The sequence below is a fragment of the Magallana gigas genome, chromosome 5 (assembly GCF_963853765.1).
Source record: "Magallana gigas chromosome 5, xbMagGiga1.1, whole genome shotgun sequence".
NCBI lineage: Eukaryota > Metazoa > Mollusca > Bivalvia > Ostreida > Ostreidae > Magallana > Magallana gigas.
Window position 1 is genome coordinate 22,196,382 of NC_088857.1, and position 17,473 is coordinate 22,213,854.

General features: G+C 34.3%; 2 protein-coding genes across 4 annotated transcripts; one reads left to right on the forward strand and one right to left on the reverse strand.

Moving 5' to 3' along the window:
- Positions 1-1,479: 1,479 nt before the first annotated feature.
- On the forward strand, positions 1,480-3,837 carry LOC105319365 (uncharacterized). 3 transcript variants are annotated; one of them, XM_011416878.4, is made up of 2 exons: positions 1,480-1,737; positions 2,452-3,837. In XM_011416878.4, exon 2 carries the CDS (start codon positions 2,479-2,481, stop codon positions 3,466-3,468), a length of 990 nt encoding a protein of 329 aa, XP_011415180.1. In that variant the 5' UTR covers positions 1,480-1,737; positions 2,452-2,478; the 3' UTR covers positions 3,469-3,837. The 3 variants fall into 3 exon arrangements, with proteins under 3 accessions (XP_011415180.1, XP_011415181.1, XP_011415182.1); XM_011416879.4 differs by lacking the exon at positions 1,480-1,737 and adding an exon at positions 2,073-2,208; XM_011416880.4 differs by lacking the exon at positions 1,480-1,737 and adding an exon at positions 2,076-2,212.
- A 1,162-nt stretch (positions 3,838-4,999) lies between these two features.
- On the reverse strand, positions 5,000-11,155 carry LOC105319364 (large ribosomal subunit protein uL10). The gene is made up of 10 exons (XM_034478040.2): positions 11,018-11,155; positions 9,886-9,986; positions 9,671-9,770; positions 9,214-9,289; positions 9,015-9,102; positions 8,678-8,824; positions 8,222-8,330; positions 7,240-7,316; positions 6,992-7,132; positions 5,000-5,236 (listed from the first exon to the last, which is right to left on the reverse strand). Exons 2-10 carry the CDS (start codon positions 9,937-9,939, stop codon positions 5,084-5,086), a joined length of 945 nt encoding a protein of 314 aa, XP_034333931.1. The 5' UTR covers positions 9,940-9,986; positions 11,018-11,155; the 3' UTR covers positions 5,000-5,083.
- Between the last annotated feature and the right edge of the window lie 6,318 nt (positions 11,156-17,473).

Sequence of the window (17,473 nt, forward strand, 5' to 3'; positions counted from 1 at the left end):
AACCCTTGCTTTCACACAAGTTACAGGTGAGCTAAATATGACACAACATTAATGTTTCAACAATTTGCAGAACCAATGATCCAGTAATAAAAACAATGACCCCCTCGCGCTAACATCCTTGCCAACGAGAGATGTTAATATAAGTTGTAGAACTTGTTTATCAATCGTTGTAGAATAAATAAAGTTCAGGTTTCAGGTCAGAAATAATAAACCTTTACATATAATACACTAGTAATACATATTTAAAATAATGATCTCGAAAGTCATGATGCATGGTGCCCTAACAGAGATTCAAAGTTCATAATATGGAAGAATAATAACCTTGTCCAAGTGGAGGGTGGTGATTAGTTTTACAAGTAGATAAAAGAAATAATTATCAGAAGAATTTGTAATTTGATGTGTCAACGTGAAGTATAAAGACGTTTCCCGTTCGCGTCAGAGAAATGTCATATAGTTTGAAAGGGAATGTCAAATTTACATCGTAAAAAAAATCAGAAGGGTATGATCAAGGCAATGTCAGTTTTTAAAATTCAGTTGATATATTTTAAAAAATCAAGCCTAAAGAGTAGTTTTCAGATTATGACTTATAGGGCTACACTTGCGATTTAATATTTTTATATGCCTAGTGTTTTATCTGTTTACGAGAGAAAACAACTTCTTTTTAAGAGAATGGGAAGTTTCTTACAATGACGTGGATTGTGGAAACAATTTGAACTTATGTTGTTTGAATATCAACTATACTGTATACGTGGTTATTTTCGCCCTTTGTAGTTTTCGCTCATCTACACTTGCAAACGGTTTCGCACCGTCTTGAATTCGCCAAGATGCAGTTGTGTTAACAGAAATATCATTTGCAACATATAATACGCCTAGTTTCAAATTTGACTTCTGGCAAAGAGGGCGAAATGGGCAAAAATAAAACTGGGGCGAATATATCGCTGTATACAGTATGTGAATTAAGGAAGCTGTCAAAATCAGGCTAAAATTTTTCACGTGTGTTCATAGAGAGGAAATTTGTAAAATTCAACTAAAAGAAACAAAGTAGTTTTAAATAATTATAACTATGTGCTTAGCACAAAGTTTTCTCCATGGCTAAAAAATAACATGACTTAGATTCAGTAACTTCACATGATACGTCTGTCACCTGAATGTTATTTTTTCTTATTAACGAAAAATAAATGCAAACAAATGGTTAACAAGTACAGATAAAAGTTTCCACTTTTGTTCCCTTGTGGAAAAAGGTCCGACGGAGGCCTGTTATAATTAATATGTTTGCGCGAAATCAAGGTTCAATGCATTTAAATTTTTTATCATGCATTCAAAATGTGAATGAACGAAAATTATTTTATTTAAATATTATTTTGTAAACAAGACGGCATAAGTAAGCTGTAATCTTTCTATTTAAACCATACAGTGCGAGATTTAAACAGGTATTCGTGGACATTACCATGCATTTAAATACCAGTTTGCATTGAGCGCTATACCTCTCCTAACAACCATTTTTCTCTCTCTCTTTTCCATTTCTTATCTCGTCCAAATGTTTCACAGACGGAAACCGTGGCCATAAAAGAGAAGAAGAGAAAAAAATATATAGAATGTTAGTCGTCAAGACAAAATGTGACGTTGATATTCGCAAGTTCAGCGGAAACAACGAATGATTATTCGTAAGACACCTTAGGATTGGAAGAAGAGAGAAATAACCAACAGTGGAAGCCAATTTAGAGCTATTGCCACAGGGTAGGTAGAACAATAGGATCACACCGATCGATTTTCGATCTAATACGATTGGGGGTGAGAAGTTACCGCCGAAATTTAATTATTTGGGTAAGGGGGGTATCGTTACGTTCATTGTTACGGTGTTATTCATTCGATCTTTATTCCTTGCGTATGTATACCTAGAGATTCCAAATCTATAGTCTAATCTCCATGATAATGGATCACCCGGTGCCATTTAAAACATTTCAGATCGAATCTGTTTGATATGTATATAGACATACGAACACTTGTGCACAGGGGCCCGATTATTGGGGTTTTGCCAAATTGATATTCTAATTCTCTCCAAAGAGGTCAAATTGGGATTTGTTTCTGCTTTAACATTGTCTCATGTGCATTTCTATTGATTAAATCCATGATTTACGCTGTTACCTGACAGGCAGTGCGTTTTTTTCTAATCAAGTTATTACAACGATCAACCCTAATCTTCGAAAAGTAGGTAAATATTATTACTGCTGGTTCATTTGTTGTCCTGTTTCTATTTGCTCTCCGAATGTTTTTCTAATATATCATTCATTCTGAATCAATTCAAAGCCATTAGTGGCTAAGCTTATTAATGTTATGCCTTACGTTACATTTACTAGTTTAAACCTATTAACGTGGAATACCTATCATCAAATGAACCAGTTGTTGTTTTTGGGAAGTTTACACTATACTTGTGTATTTCTCTTTATACAGAGAAAACATTGATTGACACATCTCAACATGGCGTCATCTTTCCTGGGTCCGGAATCTCCAAGGCCCCTTTCCGTTGTGTCCGAGGGATACCAAACTCGCTTCCGAATCCCCAAATATGAGGAGAAGTACCATTTTGGTAAAAGTTATGAAGACAAAATGTTCGATCTCATTCACAAATACTTGGAACTCGGGACTACCGACCGCTTCTGTTACATCGGCGACGTCAAAGGCAGTCTAGTGGAAAGGATAGCGGATAAGTTCTGTCTCCTGGAACCGGTCATGTCCGTGATTCCCGGACACTTTAGTTACGTGCAAACAGACACCGAAAAACTTCTATCCGTCCGCGTCGCTCACACAGGTGCGGAAGAATATTTTAAGCAACTGGCAACCAGCAAAGAGAAAGTGAAGACGGTCTTTGATAAAATCATCCTGAAAGATGGAGTTCGTTACCTTCAAAATCCAAAAGAATGTTATGAGTACGTGATGAAATGTGTGGATAAATCCGGGAAACTTCTCATTATTCATCGCCCGGGAAATTTGAATTCGCTGCCAATTTTCCAAGATGCAAAAGAACGATTGGAGGAAGTAGAGACACCGTATATGGATATTATCAAAGATCTACAAGACTGCAAATTTGACGTGCAATGGGAGATCGAGTGCCTTCCGATTCTTCTACCGAAGAGAAAATGGTTTTCCATGTTACAGGAAAAGTTTCCGCCACAAATGGAAATTCTGAGTGATTCTGAAATCATATCCGGTTGTCGCGAACTGACAGAGGGGGTTATGAAATACGAGGGTGAACTTGTGGAATTTCAGGATAGGCTTCTATTTATAACAGTCTCGCATTCGGCCCTGGAGGACGGGTGTCCTAAACTTCATAGACACGGTAGAAGCGATACAGGAACTTTTCCTAATCTGAAAGACCTCAAACTCAAAATGTCGGTGACCCCAGAAATTAAAACGCTCCTAAGACCGACCAAAAAGACAGAAGATAAAGGAAAATTTCCCTGGCAATAGCTTTTGTTTGTTTCTCGGTATAAATTTAATGTAAATTTGCTACTTGCTTGCAATAGTTATCATTTTTAAAAGGAACTAGTTCTATGGATATATATGATAATTTTTGTAGCTCCTTCAGTATGCTTTGAATTTGTTCACTGATAGTGCTTTTTTAAATATGACGATTTTTATAAATGTTTGAGAACCAGTTTAGTTTCTATATAAACTTTTTTTCCAACATTGCGAGGTAAATGAAAATCGATTTTATATATCTATACAAAACAAAACTGTTTGATGACGCATTTATCATGGACTGTAGACGCTCTTATAAAAAAAATCATTTCGTGAATATTTACTCAAGAGAAAAAAAATCAATAAAAAAAGGGCGAAAACAATTTGCCTTATAACTGATTCTCACAAACATCATATGGTAAAACGGAACAAAAATAAACTGAATTGCACAGGCGCTCAATACATTTTACTTCATTCTTATCACCGTCTCCTTTTTAGCTTATAGTGGTCCCTTGGTACCATTTTAATTTTTTTCAGCAAAGCTTTGTAAGAGACATGGTCTACACACCGATAAACAGATGCCAAGCACCCCTCCCCTTTCTCTCTCTCTCTCCTTTTGTCAAAAGACAAAATTCTACCATTAACTTATGGCTCAAAGTTAATATACATGTATATTAGTATTCAAGAAATAAATTCCAGTGTTTAATCATCAAAATCATAATATTAAACGCATAATGATCGCATATAAAAGAGATATAAATTATAATGTCTGTAATTTTAATGTACATATTATACATGTACTTGGCTTCCGATCTGAAAAATTCGGATGGACGACCTGGGAGGTACGTTTGGACTGATTGAACTTATTCCCGAACACATTCTGTACAAATATTTGATACTAAAATAATACCCGGACATTTTACTATAGATATCATAACTTTACTTGCCGCTCACCCCAGCCCCGAAATGTGAAGTGGCGCAGTTTCTCTTAAAGCAAGTGACGATATCAGTTGTAAAATGCCTGAAGAATTCATGGTTCTAATTTTTCCCCACAGAATTTGTGTTGAAATAAGGTTAATCAGTCCAAAACTAGCGCAATTTTAGTGCGCCGAAATTTCAGTTTTTAAAACGTACGGAACGCCGTACCTCCTTAGTAGATACACCAATAGAATATTAACGGATTTTGATCTTGTATCTTTGCAATGCCTTTATCAACCAGGCATATTGGTACATGAACTGATAAATAATAATTTCCTGCAACTATGTACATCTGCAGAGTATGTCAACCGTCATTCTTAACTACTAAGTAAAATGAAATTATCTTCGAAGATTAAAGAGGTGTGCAGTGTCAATCTTTATCATTCTCAAAAACCCAATTTTTAACTTCATTCGAAAGATACATTAGAAACAGAGAAAACACTCCTTCAAATGAACAAAAAAAAAAGCACAGTAGCATTTCCCATAGATTTCGCCTCTTTAGAATATGTATTGGAAATAATTTTGTCCATCTTTTAAAATTCTTTAAAGAAAAGAACACTGCAGCATTTCAAAGTTTTTTAATTCAATATTCCAATGCCATATGGTTTAAACCGGCATGGAACTTTTTCTTGAGTTTTCGATCCTGTTAGTCGAACAGCCCGAATCCCATGTCGTCATCAGACTCGCTCTCTGGTTCTGGCTTCTTCTCCTCTTTCTTGGCAGCAGGAGCCGATGAAGCAGCAGCAGCAGGGGCAGCAGCCACGGCAAACTTGCTGGGGTCCTTCAAGTACTCCTTGGTCTGTAATAAAGACAGCCAATTTAGTAAATACTACATGCTAGGTGGTGAAAAAATACACAGGTGTATCATAATGTAGAGGTTGTTGATATTATATAAATAGTGCCTGTTTGGGAGGGTAACAGTTGAAATTGACACCCCGAGAAAACCATTGTCAACCGACGCAAAGCGGAGGTTGACAATGGATTTCGAGGGGTGTCAATTTCAACTGTTATCCTCCCAAACAGGCACTATTTATTTTGTTATACTGAATGTCTTAATTTTTAAGAAAATTTTACTACTTTTATATAGGAATAACGTGAATTCTACAGCTAACCGTACGCGCATAATTTTCGCGCATGTAACATTTTTTAATGTTACCCGTGGCTAAGTGCGTTACTAACGCTGAGGGTAATAGAAAATATTATTAACTGCGTCTTAACCAATCAGATTTCAGTATTTAACATGAAAGTATAACAAAACACATTAGTACATAAAAACAGGGGGCCCATGGGCCACATCACTCACTTGATCAACACTGTAAAAAATATCTGGACAATGTAATAATAAATTCATTTTGTATCAAGAAAGTTCATCCCCCCTGGATATCCCAATGTTTATCATAGATTAAAAAAAAAGATTAAAAATATTTTTCTGTATATATTCTTATGTAAAAATTAGGTTTCTTCATGTGAATGAGTTTGAGCTATATGGCACTAAATAGCAACAAATAAACTTTATTTGGGGAATGTTTTGATAGCTTCAGAGTACTAAATTAGGCTTAGGCCTATAAAAAAAATTGTGTGTTCAGGGTAACACTGATTAAATCAAAGTACTGAAGTACTGACAGGAGTTGATTTTATCGATTATCATTTATTTTAAAATCAACTTATCTTGCGTAGCAATTAGTTTCTAGTCTGTATTTAAATTAGGCACTTTTTTATAATATGAATTTTAATTAGACTTTTCAGACAAGAATTTAGAGAAACCCCATATGAATCACGTTGTGTAATATTTAAAGATAGATTTCAAACTATGTATTAGTAATCGAAACAATTCTAAAAATTGTATGGATCCAAGCACTATTGATATTGAACTCCAGTCTCGTTACACCAGACGCCCAGCTGTCTCCGTTAATCTCCGACAAGCAGGAGAGCCTCTCTGTTTGTCAGAGATTTACGGAGACAGCCGAGCTTTTGGTTGAACGAGACTTATATTAAACTCTGGCGTACGAATACATGAGACTACATAAAAATCTAAATTGTTCGTATTACATAAAATCTTACTATTTTCAAAGTGTTTATAGATAAGTTTCCTTGAAAAACAATGCTTCAGCATACATAACATCAAATTTTTCTATCATATTCAATAACTATGACTTGTCAACGGTGATGATTTGTGCTTAGATCCAAACACTGTTTCATTTCGGTTTGCCAGAGTGACTGCATAGGAGAGTTGATTAAAATCAACTCCCAAAGGTTAGGTAGGTAGGGATTTTTTTTTATTTCATCATATTTTTTCTGCATGAATCCTAAGAATGTTTGTTTGTGTCATATTTAAAAATGGATTTTTTAATAGAAATAATATAAAATTTACTATTGAATAAAAACAGACATCTAAAAATGGTAGGATCGGGGCATTTTTGTAGGTAAGGTCGGGTTACCCTAAACACACAACTTTTTTTTTTTAAGGCCTTAATGGAACAGAAGATGAAGATGAAATCAAGTTTGGTTTCATTTCAATGTTAAACAAGCAACTGTTGAGTTACGCAAGTATTACCTTCTCAGCTGCTGGGAAAGTGTAATCCGTTTCCACAGCAATAGCCAGAAGCCTCTTGAATCCGTTGGCAATGGAGTGAGGAGCTGAAGCGGCAGTGGGGTATCCAATGGTCAGAGAGATGGCAGCAATGTTTCTGACTCCCTACAACAAGAGTAGTCAACATAGTAATATCAATCTATTTCTTTATGAATTATAAAATACATAAATGCTTAAAGTCAGGTATATATATCAAGTTCTTTTTCTCTTACCATCAGGAATTTTGCCTTTAAATCATCATCAGTAATGTCCAAAATCTCGGGTTCAAAAATAGTTCCAGAGTCGTACACTAGGAATTAAAAATAAAAAATCTTTTAAGATTCTAACTATAATTATACAAAATTTAAAGAATTTCATTCCCAGTACATGTAGTTCTCAGACAGCCAGTGAAGGCAGTGTATTGGTCTGGGTTCAGAACAAGTGTCAGTGGGTTCAACCATTTCTGGTTCTAACACTTGAGTGTTCTGAACTCGCAACAGGTTGGTTGTTCATCACAGAACTACATAACCTCTGATACTTTAACTAGCCAATTTAATGATATCTATGCTACTTAATAACCATTTTTACAAATACAATAGTACAACTCTTCTCCTAGCTAAAATATAAATTTGGTTCATACCGTATGTCCGGGATTTTTTTCACATGTCATCAAATTTGTGAAAATGGAGAAAATATGCAGCATTTATAATTTGTGTCAGTAATTTTTTGCGATTTAAAAAGTTTCTTATAGAAAATGATACAGGATATAATTTCTGAGTATTCAATTATTTGCGATTTAAAAGAGATATTAAAATATTAAGCGGGGTCGTATCTATATGGCTTCAATGCTGAGCTTCCAACAACTTAATCTAAACACTGTGAATAGAGTGTAATCTGGATTTACTTCAGTACAACAGACTAACAATAATCTGATTGACATCCTCAGACAGCCAGTGAAGGCAGTTGATTGGTCTGGGTTCAGAACAAGTGTCAGTGGGTTCAACCATTTCTGGTTCTAACACTTGAGCGTTCTGAACTCGCAACAGGTTGTGGTTACATCATTGGATTGAAACTAACTGTAACAAAACTATCTACATACAGTACTGACCAGACACAACCTAACACCAAAGCAGACCCCAGAGGGTCTGCTGCTTTCTGTTAGGTTGGGTCTGGTCAGTACTGTGCATGTACAAGAACGAAAAGAAAAATAATCACCTTTCTCGACAGCCAGACCATACGAGAATGGAGAGACTCCCAACATGTTCAGCAGTGTAGACTCGGATGAACCAACCTTCTCTCCTGCTTTGATCAGATGAACTTCGTTCTACAAAATTATAAAAAAAAGAAACATTTTTAACAAATGTGGCTCAAAAAGGAGCATGATCAAAGAGTTCATGCTCTGAAACAAAAAATATGAATTTCTATAGTTAATTGAAGAAAGTCTAAAATTACTGGAAAGTTTTTATGATCTAACAAAACATGCTTATTAAACAATGATAAGTTCAACGATAAAGTAGTAAATAAATTAAATTGCTAATAAATAAGAAATACATATTGAAATCATGATTGTCATATTTGGTTCAACACAAGTTGAGACAAGAGGGGCTTCATGAAAACTGTAAAAGAAACCCCAATAAAAACAAGGATTCTAAGATGGATGGTGTAACTGACCAAGATTTCAATGCATCCTCTGGTAATCTTGGTGGGGATCTGCAGAGCTTGGAAGAAAGAGGTCTTTTCTGGACCCAAAGTGGTGGCCTGAGCAGGCACATGGACATCCAAGGGAGCAAGGGCACCTGCCTTGGCTGGGGCTTTCACCTGGAACAATGAGGAATTCATTTAATCTATCAAAGATCCTGCCATAAAACCAGAAAGCATACAAGTATTGCTAAAATAAGTTTATATCAAGAAAATTATTGTATTGTATTGTCTTCCCAGTTATGGCCATTGAATAATTGCCAACTTAGCCACCCAAAAATGGAATCTAAATCAAGCCATCATTGTTTACCTTGTTAGCCAAAAGAAGATCCCTGGTCTCTACCAGATCGCCTTTCAAAAACACCAACCCAACATTTTTCTTAATGAAGGGAAGGAGTCTAAAAAAGTAGAAAAAAAGATATTAACTACAAGGAGATGATATTTTCTGTCTTTCCTTCATTAAGAGAACTGTTTTCTGAAGCAAACATTTAATCATGCTTTGTACTTACTTTTCCAGCAATGGGTTCTTCTCAATGTGACCTCTGATGGCTTTTCTCATCATGGTATTTTTCCCCATCAAAACAACTGTAAAACGGTTGCACATGAATAACTACTGAAATTGACCTGTTGGCGCACATCTCTGTGCAAGAATATTGCAATAATTGCATTATCATGTATAAAACCAAAGCTCTCTCGTTTATCAACCAAGAATCCAAGATATTCACAGAACTATAGTCAAAGAGAACAGAAACATGGACAGAGCTGCCAACATTTGTAAATTAAAAATAGTAATGCGGAGGACATGCAATAGGTGCAATTTGAGGCATATATCTAGTCTCGATTCAATTAATAAATGATTCCACTGTATAATCATATTAAACTGGTAAAACAAATTTATCGAATTTTTTTTAAAAATAATTCAATATATTTGTTTTACCAGACTATTGAATGCATTTTAACACATACTAGCTTTTCCTCGCAGTGCCTGGCGGATCTGCTGCATCTGCTTTGATCCGACATTGTCAGCATTCACGATGAAGGCCTTGGGATATTCATCTAACAGGCTCTGTGAGTACACAAGATTTATTGTCAATACACTCATATCTTAGAGAGCTACTTCCAAGTCTTATAGTGAATAAGATCCCATTTGAAATTAAACAAGCTTTTGAACAGTCACTTACTGAAATTTTCAAGAAGTAGTTGGACTTCCAGGTTGACTTGTCTTCCTTGACCATCTTGTTGTGGTTCAGGGATAGCTTTCAAGGGCAGTTTAAAGACAAATCTAATATAAATAGAACTAAGATTTAGTCAATTAGATTAGTCAACTACCCTCATTATCTATTTCTTGCTTAAAACAAGTTAAAACTGAAGCTGATTTCACGCGAAATATACACCGACTGCCTTGTTTTAGCTAAAAAAGCCAGACAAATCTTGTTGATTTCAAAGAGCCATGGCTGATTGGCCAGCAGTGAAATAGACAGACCTACTTTAAATTGCCATTTGACACAACTACCCAAAGTCCAAGCTCTTGTTAAAATGGTTTCGAAAGGTAGGAACTAACAATTGAGGGTTAAAAAGGATGTCCAAAGTAAAACGTTGATGTGGGCAGTTGATTCAATTCAACCTATTTCTATCAGAACAACCACCTGAAGTTGGGGTAAACTTTTCCCCAACTCACTTTGTGTAGCACTTGTCTAAGTCTAAGATTCAGAAAAGATGCCATTTAAAAACTTCAGTCTCTACGAATTTCACCGAGATTTATAAACGAAAAGAATTGGATATGTGTTAAGATATAGAAAAATATAATTTCTAACCGATTTCTCTTTGTTAACAAAAAAGTTTATTAATCATATGTTATATTACAAGGCAGATCTGATGGGTAATTGATTAATATTTATTTGTTCACAATCTAGCCCCCCAAAAGTTTTATTAAAACTTAGGCAATTGATTTACTGTAAAGCATCACAGATGAAAGCACCACAGATGAAAACCTTGTATTCGCGTTCTGTCAGTTCATCTAAATAAATACAAAATGAAGGCAACGACTTTAAAAGAGCAACCCCGTTTTATATGACTGAAAGAAGCTTTGGTCGTTCTTTGGAACCAATCTTACTGTAAGGTACCCCCCCCCCCCCCCTTTTACCCCATAACCACTTTTACTATGATATATTTGACGGATAACTCTTATCAGATGTCAGTTCTACAATAAACTTGTTGAAATTAACTCAAACAAAATGAGTTAGATAAACTAAACATAAATATTTAGTGGGTTTTATTGAATTTTCATGGGAGCAAATTCACCACATGTCTTACCGGAAACGTGTTCAGGTTGAGAGAGGGACACCACGTGATTTCCTACGTCATTGTTGGGTGCCAGTCATTTCGTTCCCTAAGTAAACCGTTCCGGTCAATTCGTCTCTTATAATTTGGACAAGAGATTTGTAAAACTGATTTCAGAACACATGAAAATAATATACTGTCTTTGCTGATTTAGAAATCTTAGAGATAATTTTATTTTTTTTCCCGCAATTGTTATAATTAAGTAGTATTTACTTTTTTTGGATAGATGACTGACAATTTGGATGTATCAAATACCAATGAATTACCATTCATGTAACGTTATGAACAAAGGCATCCGGCGTTAATTATATATCTTGCAATAAAAAATTATACCGTTTACCTAAGGGTACACCAAGTCCATAACTTTATAAGCAAAAAAAAAAATACAAAAAGGGAAACATACAAAACAAAATGATTCCCTCCCAGTGGCGTCGGAACCAAATTGAAAGTGTGGGGGGGGGGGCTAGACTTATCCTCAGATATCTTGACAAGCTAAAAAAAAAAACCAAAAAAAGAAACCTAATTCCCAAAATCAGGAAAATCCTAATCCGGGGGGGGGGGGGGGGGGGGCTAGTATACGTATGGCTCCAATATCTCAATATGTCCGTCTTCTCAAGGTAAATTTTGGAACAATTTTCTTTCATTCGAGAAAAAGTGGTGGGCTGAACCCTCTATGATGCTATGTGGCAAATGGTTATGTCTAACTTTGCAAAAAAGTGGGGGGGGGGGGGCTAACCCCCAACCCCCCGGTTCCGACGCCTATGCCTCCAAAACATTCTAATTCATTTTCAAACGAACATTTTATAAGTTACAAGGTACTGCATGTAAATACTTGGACTTATGAATACCGAGAGCTTTACCCCTAACTATGTCTTCCTTCTGGTTTCCTTTTATTCCCCTTTTTTTCTTATTCCTGCATTCTGTGATATTTTAATGATCTTTATAAATGAACTCTTTGAATATTTTTGTACTTTGAGCTCTAGATAATGAAGAGAACTGGTAAGACAATTTGTTTCTACTGTCCATTCCATATATATTCATTGTATATACATGAATGTATTGTACTCAAATAAATGTATATAATGAATAAAATACTTCTGATATTAATTTTTTTTCACTTGTTTAAAAATCTACATGATCTTTCCCACCTTTTTACAGTTGCACGTAAAAATTATATGTTGCATCAAAACAACACGAAACACAGGAATAAAAGAAATATTTTAAACCTCAAACACAACTGACATTTGTACAATGAATAGGGAAGGAGCATATATAGAAAATACCTTCATCACTGGATTAAAAGAAGCAATACTCAAAATAATGAACCATACTGAGTACCGTAGGACACTGGGTGCCTAATCAAACCATTTTTCAAAAAGAAAAAATGTATTCATTTGGTGTAATTTACTATACAATATTTAAATGGAATAGATAAATAATATAATTTACATATAGAACTTGGATGGGCAACAGGTTGAATTGAATTACAATAGGATTCGGAAACAAGGTGTGAAACTTATACTAGTCCGTTTCCTTAAATATAATTTACAATGTACTTTTGTTATGTACATGTCTTTAGTCTGCCCAGTAAGGGCGAAGTATGGATTCTTTTAGAGAGAAAAACAGTATAAAATACGTATCAACAGGAGTTCATGTGCAAGAATTAGTTAACTATTGAATTTTTTAGTTGTGATTTAATAATTTTTTTGTACAGCTTGAAATGTTATCAGGTTGTCAAACCTGGATAAGTTATTGTCACCAAAAAGTAAGGTTTCAGCATTTATGTTGTAAGGTAATGAGTCAAGATAGAGTCTTTGGGGATTAATGAGGTTGAGACACTCTAGTACTGTAGAAAGTGTTGGGTTGTTTTCGGACTATATATCTGCAGGTGCTATCTGCTCCTGTTGATGTGAACTGCATTCTATAGTCTTAGTCCAGCATGCAAAAGTAGAAGAGAGTGCAATGCCTGTCAAATCCTCAAAAACCTAGGATATTTTAAGAGACAATAGAGAGGTTGAGCATTTAAACGTGTACGTCTACGGGTACGTGTGAAGCTAAAAGTCTGTTTACACGTACACGTACCAAAATTTAGATAATGTTATATAACTGTAAGTGTACGCGTACGTGTAAAATAATTAGATTCAACGTTTTCAACATGTTTAGTCTACTCTCATTGTTTATGAAATAATTCTATGACTTTGATGAAACCATAAGCATAGTTGTCCTTAATTTATCGTCTGCTTTACATTGCACAACATCTTATGTACACTTAGTCTATATTCTTATCAAAAAATGCTACAAGTTTTCTTCTACGTGTACTTTTGATTCTACACGTTTTGTACAACTTGTAGAAATGCACGGTATACGGAAAATGTGACGTAATACACATAAAATTAGGGTATTCCCCTAGTTACACCGTACTCGTACACGTTGAAATACTTAACCTCTCTATTACAGCTGAAAAAAACGTGTGTTTTACTTCAGATTTACGCATTGTATCGTTAGGAAATAAGAATTAACGTTCGTTGATTGTGACAGTTGAAATGCATAAAAATCCCTTTCACATACCTAATAAATGTAATTACGAGCTTCCGGAAAGTTAAGGGTCATACAAACCGGATTAATATACCGGTATATCATTTATTTGTACCACGGTGGATTTTGATTGACAGTATTTGACACGTGCTGAAAACTACAAGATCTTCGCCCGATTACGGTCATCATGGAATACGACTCGAGATGAAAGGGACTCTCTAAACGGAAAACATCATTACTTTCTCGATAAATTATAAATGGTTTATCAATTTCAGTTCGTTTTAACATGACCGACAAAATATGTCAAGTAACCCCTCAAGGGGCCTCACTTACAAAATGAATTTAGTTTGTAGCAACTCCTGTGATATATAATATCAACGGAAAAAAGGAAAGAAAAGAAAACTCAAAATTAATACATACTTACAAAATAATAATTATGGCTATTCTAAAACTTTAAACAATTATTACCTGGGGGAAGTAGAAAAGATATATTTTCATCAACAAACCTGTCCAGGAAAATCTTCGTGAGCCCTGCGTGTGTTTTGTTAATCGTAAAATACGCGTGCGTAATAGTATAGAAGGTGGTATCCCGTAACATTTTGCGATGTATATATTTATGGACCAGAAATAATTATTGATTTTTAATGAAATAATTAAATTGATTTAATGGAGAAATTTGTAGCTTCCCAAAAGTTTACTCATTCATGAGTAGTACAAAAAACCGGACCCTTTCGGATTTTTTTTCAAGTCGTTTTTTTTTAATAAGATGTGCCGTACTGTCTCTTTAAATGACATACATGCATGTACATCTTATATAAAAAAAATCTTACATTTGAAGGTGTGCATCATATATGTATGATAAAGAAGTGCATTATCTGACCATTAACAAACATACATTTATACTTCATACTTTTCTCCTTAGTTTCATTTCTGTTTATTTTCTTAACATTACAAAATCTCAAACAATATCTGACTGTGCTAACGCTATTGTTTGTTGACATTATTTGTACCGGGCAAGAACATTATATATTTTATATTTTTTGGTCGTCATCTTAAGGGTTTTAAATATTTTCAAAACAAATCAATTTTACAAAAAAAATAAATGGTTTATCTAAAAGATAGTTAAAGCACAGGAATTAAAAAAGAAAACGCCCACGATGAATCGAACACCCCTAACCCAAGAGGAAGTATCTATAATTCACCTCCAATCACACTGAGCTACGATGATACAGAACAATTGTTGTGAAAAAATTTGATAGTTTGACAATTATAAATGGAGTTAAAAGATTTCGTAAAAACCACGAATTTTGACCCATACTGGGTCTAGACTCCACTTTAAATCATAAAAAAAAATCATCCTTTCAATAAAAGTACTTTTAGGATTTAGTCTAGACCCATTCATATTAAAACTTTGCAATTTAGCGCAGTACGTGGTCGAGATTTAGGCATAAAATGTTGTGTTGCTTAATTCGAAAACCTATATACTTCTTTAATTGTGTTTATATGATAAAAGCGCGTTTTTGACATGCATTGCAAAATTGAATAAACAATGTATACAAGCCAAAAATAAATACATGTATTAAATTGTATTTTTAGCAACATTTAAAACAAAGTTTTATTTCATTGCTCCAAATGGGGAATATATTACGCCTTGTACGCCCCTGTCCTTTGACCTCTACAAGACCATGATAAAAGTAAGAGTTTGTACAGCGTGAAAATGTTAATAGAAGGAAGCGTTTCAAATTGGATATGGGTGGATTTTTTTTGTATATGTAGTGGCAGATTATTCCAACGTTTGACCGTAGATTGTAAAAACTAATTTTTGTTATGATATGTAGCTGAGTAGCAGTAATCGTGGCGGGTGGGATATTGTCCGCACATTCGAGCAGTGGTCAGCTTACATAAGAAAAATATAATAATACAAAGGGTCTACGATTGAGCAAAAACTTCTTTTTCCTGAGTATGTCTAGTCTTGATGTTGCTTTTTCAATAAGAAGATGAGTGAATAAGGTGTGTAAAATGCCTATACACGGACGGATATGATACTAAAAAATTAAAATATCAATAAATCTGATATTTTTACGAAAAATTATTCAAAACAATAATTATTTAACGTATATTACTATTGTTTCAGGTCCCATGGCCGGTGTCTGTCTAGAAATCGTATATATAGATCAAATCAGATAAAATTCTACATATACATTAAGTGCAACCGAGTTGTGAAACATTAACAATAAAAACAAAGACATAAATTACAATAATTCTTGAAATAAAAATCCTATGTTTAACTCTAGACCCCTTTTGACAAATTCAGGACGACTGCAAAAGGTTACATTGTATACAATAGTTTTTACGTTGTAAGGCAGCGATGACTTTCCATGCTTAAGTATGGAACGCCTCAACTGCCTTATGTAGATAATCTTCATAATATGATGATACTTCAACATTACATGCTGATACTTTAACATTACATGATGGTACTTTAACATTACGTGCTGATACTTCAACATTACATGCTGATATTCTAACATTACATGATGGTACTTTAACATTACATGCTGATACTTCAACATTACATGCTGATACTTTAACATTACATGATGGTACTTTAACATTACGTGCTGATAGTTCAACATTACATGCTGATACTTTAACATTACATGATGGTACTTTAACATCACATGCTGATACTTCAACATTACATGCTGATACTTTAACATTACATGCTGATACTTCATTATATGATGGTACTTCACTATGCGGTAGTTCTAAAAATAGTGTTAAGGAAGCGTCGCCTAGGGAACGAAATACGCTAAAACTCAGAACACGTGGATGCCTGTAAAGTTTTTAACACTGGGCTGTTTCTCAGTTTCAGAGATTGATCAGATTGGACTAAGGTCCACTAAAACTTGTTTATATCGAGATACTCAACAAATGCTACTATTTGATTAAGTGTTGTCTTTTAAATGGGTCATTTTAAATTTTAAAGAATGGCTGCATTAATTGTGAGTTCATTGGGGCTCAGCGCATAAAAATCAGGGGGTACCAAAAGTCCTTCAGGGAATTTTGGTCTAAAAATGTGCATTCAGAACCAAATCCTTTGGCGCTTAGTCAGAGCGAACAGCTCATATTTTTTTTAAGAGCACCTAAACAAATACTTCTGTCATTCATGCTACATGTAGATTGGACTTATGGGGATTAATGGGTTCTTCCTGGAGATCCACGTGAAAAAGTGAGCAATGAAAGCACTGATTTGTTCAACAGTACAGTTACTGCTAAAATCAGATTCAACAGCAATGCAACGCTTTATCCTTTGCATGATCTTATAAGTTGCATGTGTGGTTGTCGTTTGCCTAAATACATTGTATGTTTCGACAATATTTTTATTCAGTAGAGATCCTCTCTCATGAGCTGTAGTGTATTGTGTACTTCTTCAGTTCCAGCTTTTTTTTTTGTTTACACATAAATCCACATACACACATATTTCAGACATATTTCATACATTTCAAGATTCTACATATTGTAATATCTTATTAATCTAAAGGAAATAGATTATCCGTGTAGTGTGAAAACGTGTTTTCTTGCAAAAAAAAATATATAGATAAAAAAAAAATAGCAGTAAATTAAAAGAGAAAAAGGGAGATATAGAAGATTTAAAAAATACAATAGAAAAGGGGGTACATGTATCAAAATATTTGTTAACAAGTCAATATGATTTTTAAAAAAAGAGAATAGTTTAAGCAATCACATATGTCATAAAACTTGTTATAATTTCTCACAAATTGTTTGCCAGTGGTTTTCATAATCTGAGTATCTATAGTTTTTCAATAACATATATTTTTCAAGCAAAATCCTGTTTTTTATTATTTGTAGTTCCAGCTTTTTTGACATGAT

Bases quoted from the DNA above. Each gene is read 5' to 3' on its own strand.
- LOC105319364 (XM_034478040.2), bottom strand. From the start codon at position 9,939: ATGGTCAAGGAAGACAAGTCAACCTGGAAGTCCAACTACTTCTTGAAA. The intron at 9,290-9,670 runs GTATGTGTTAAA...ACCGTTTTACAG, and splicing joins GGCACTGCGAGGAAAAGCTA to TTGTTTTGATGGGGAAAAAT. The intron at 8,331-8,677 runs GTCAGTTACACC...ATAATTTTGTAG, and splicing joins GAGGATGCATTGAAATCTTG to AACGAAGTTCATCTGATCAA.
- LOC105319365 (XM_011416878.4), top strand. From the start codon at position 2,479: ATGGCGTCATCTTTCCTGGGTCCGGAATCTCCAAGGCCCCTTTCCGTT.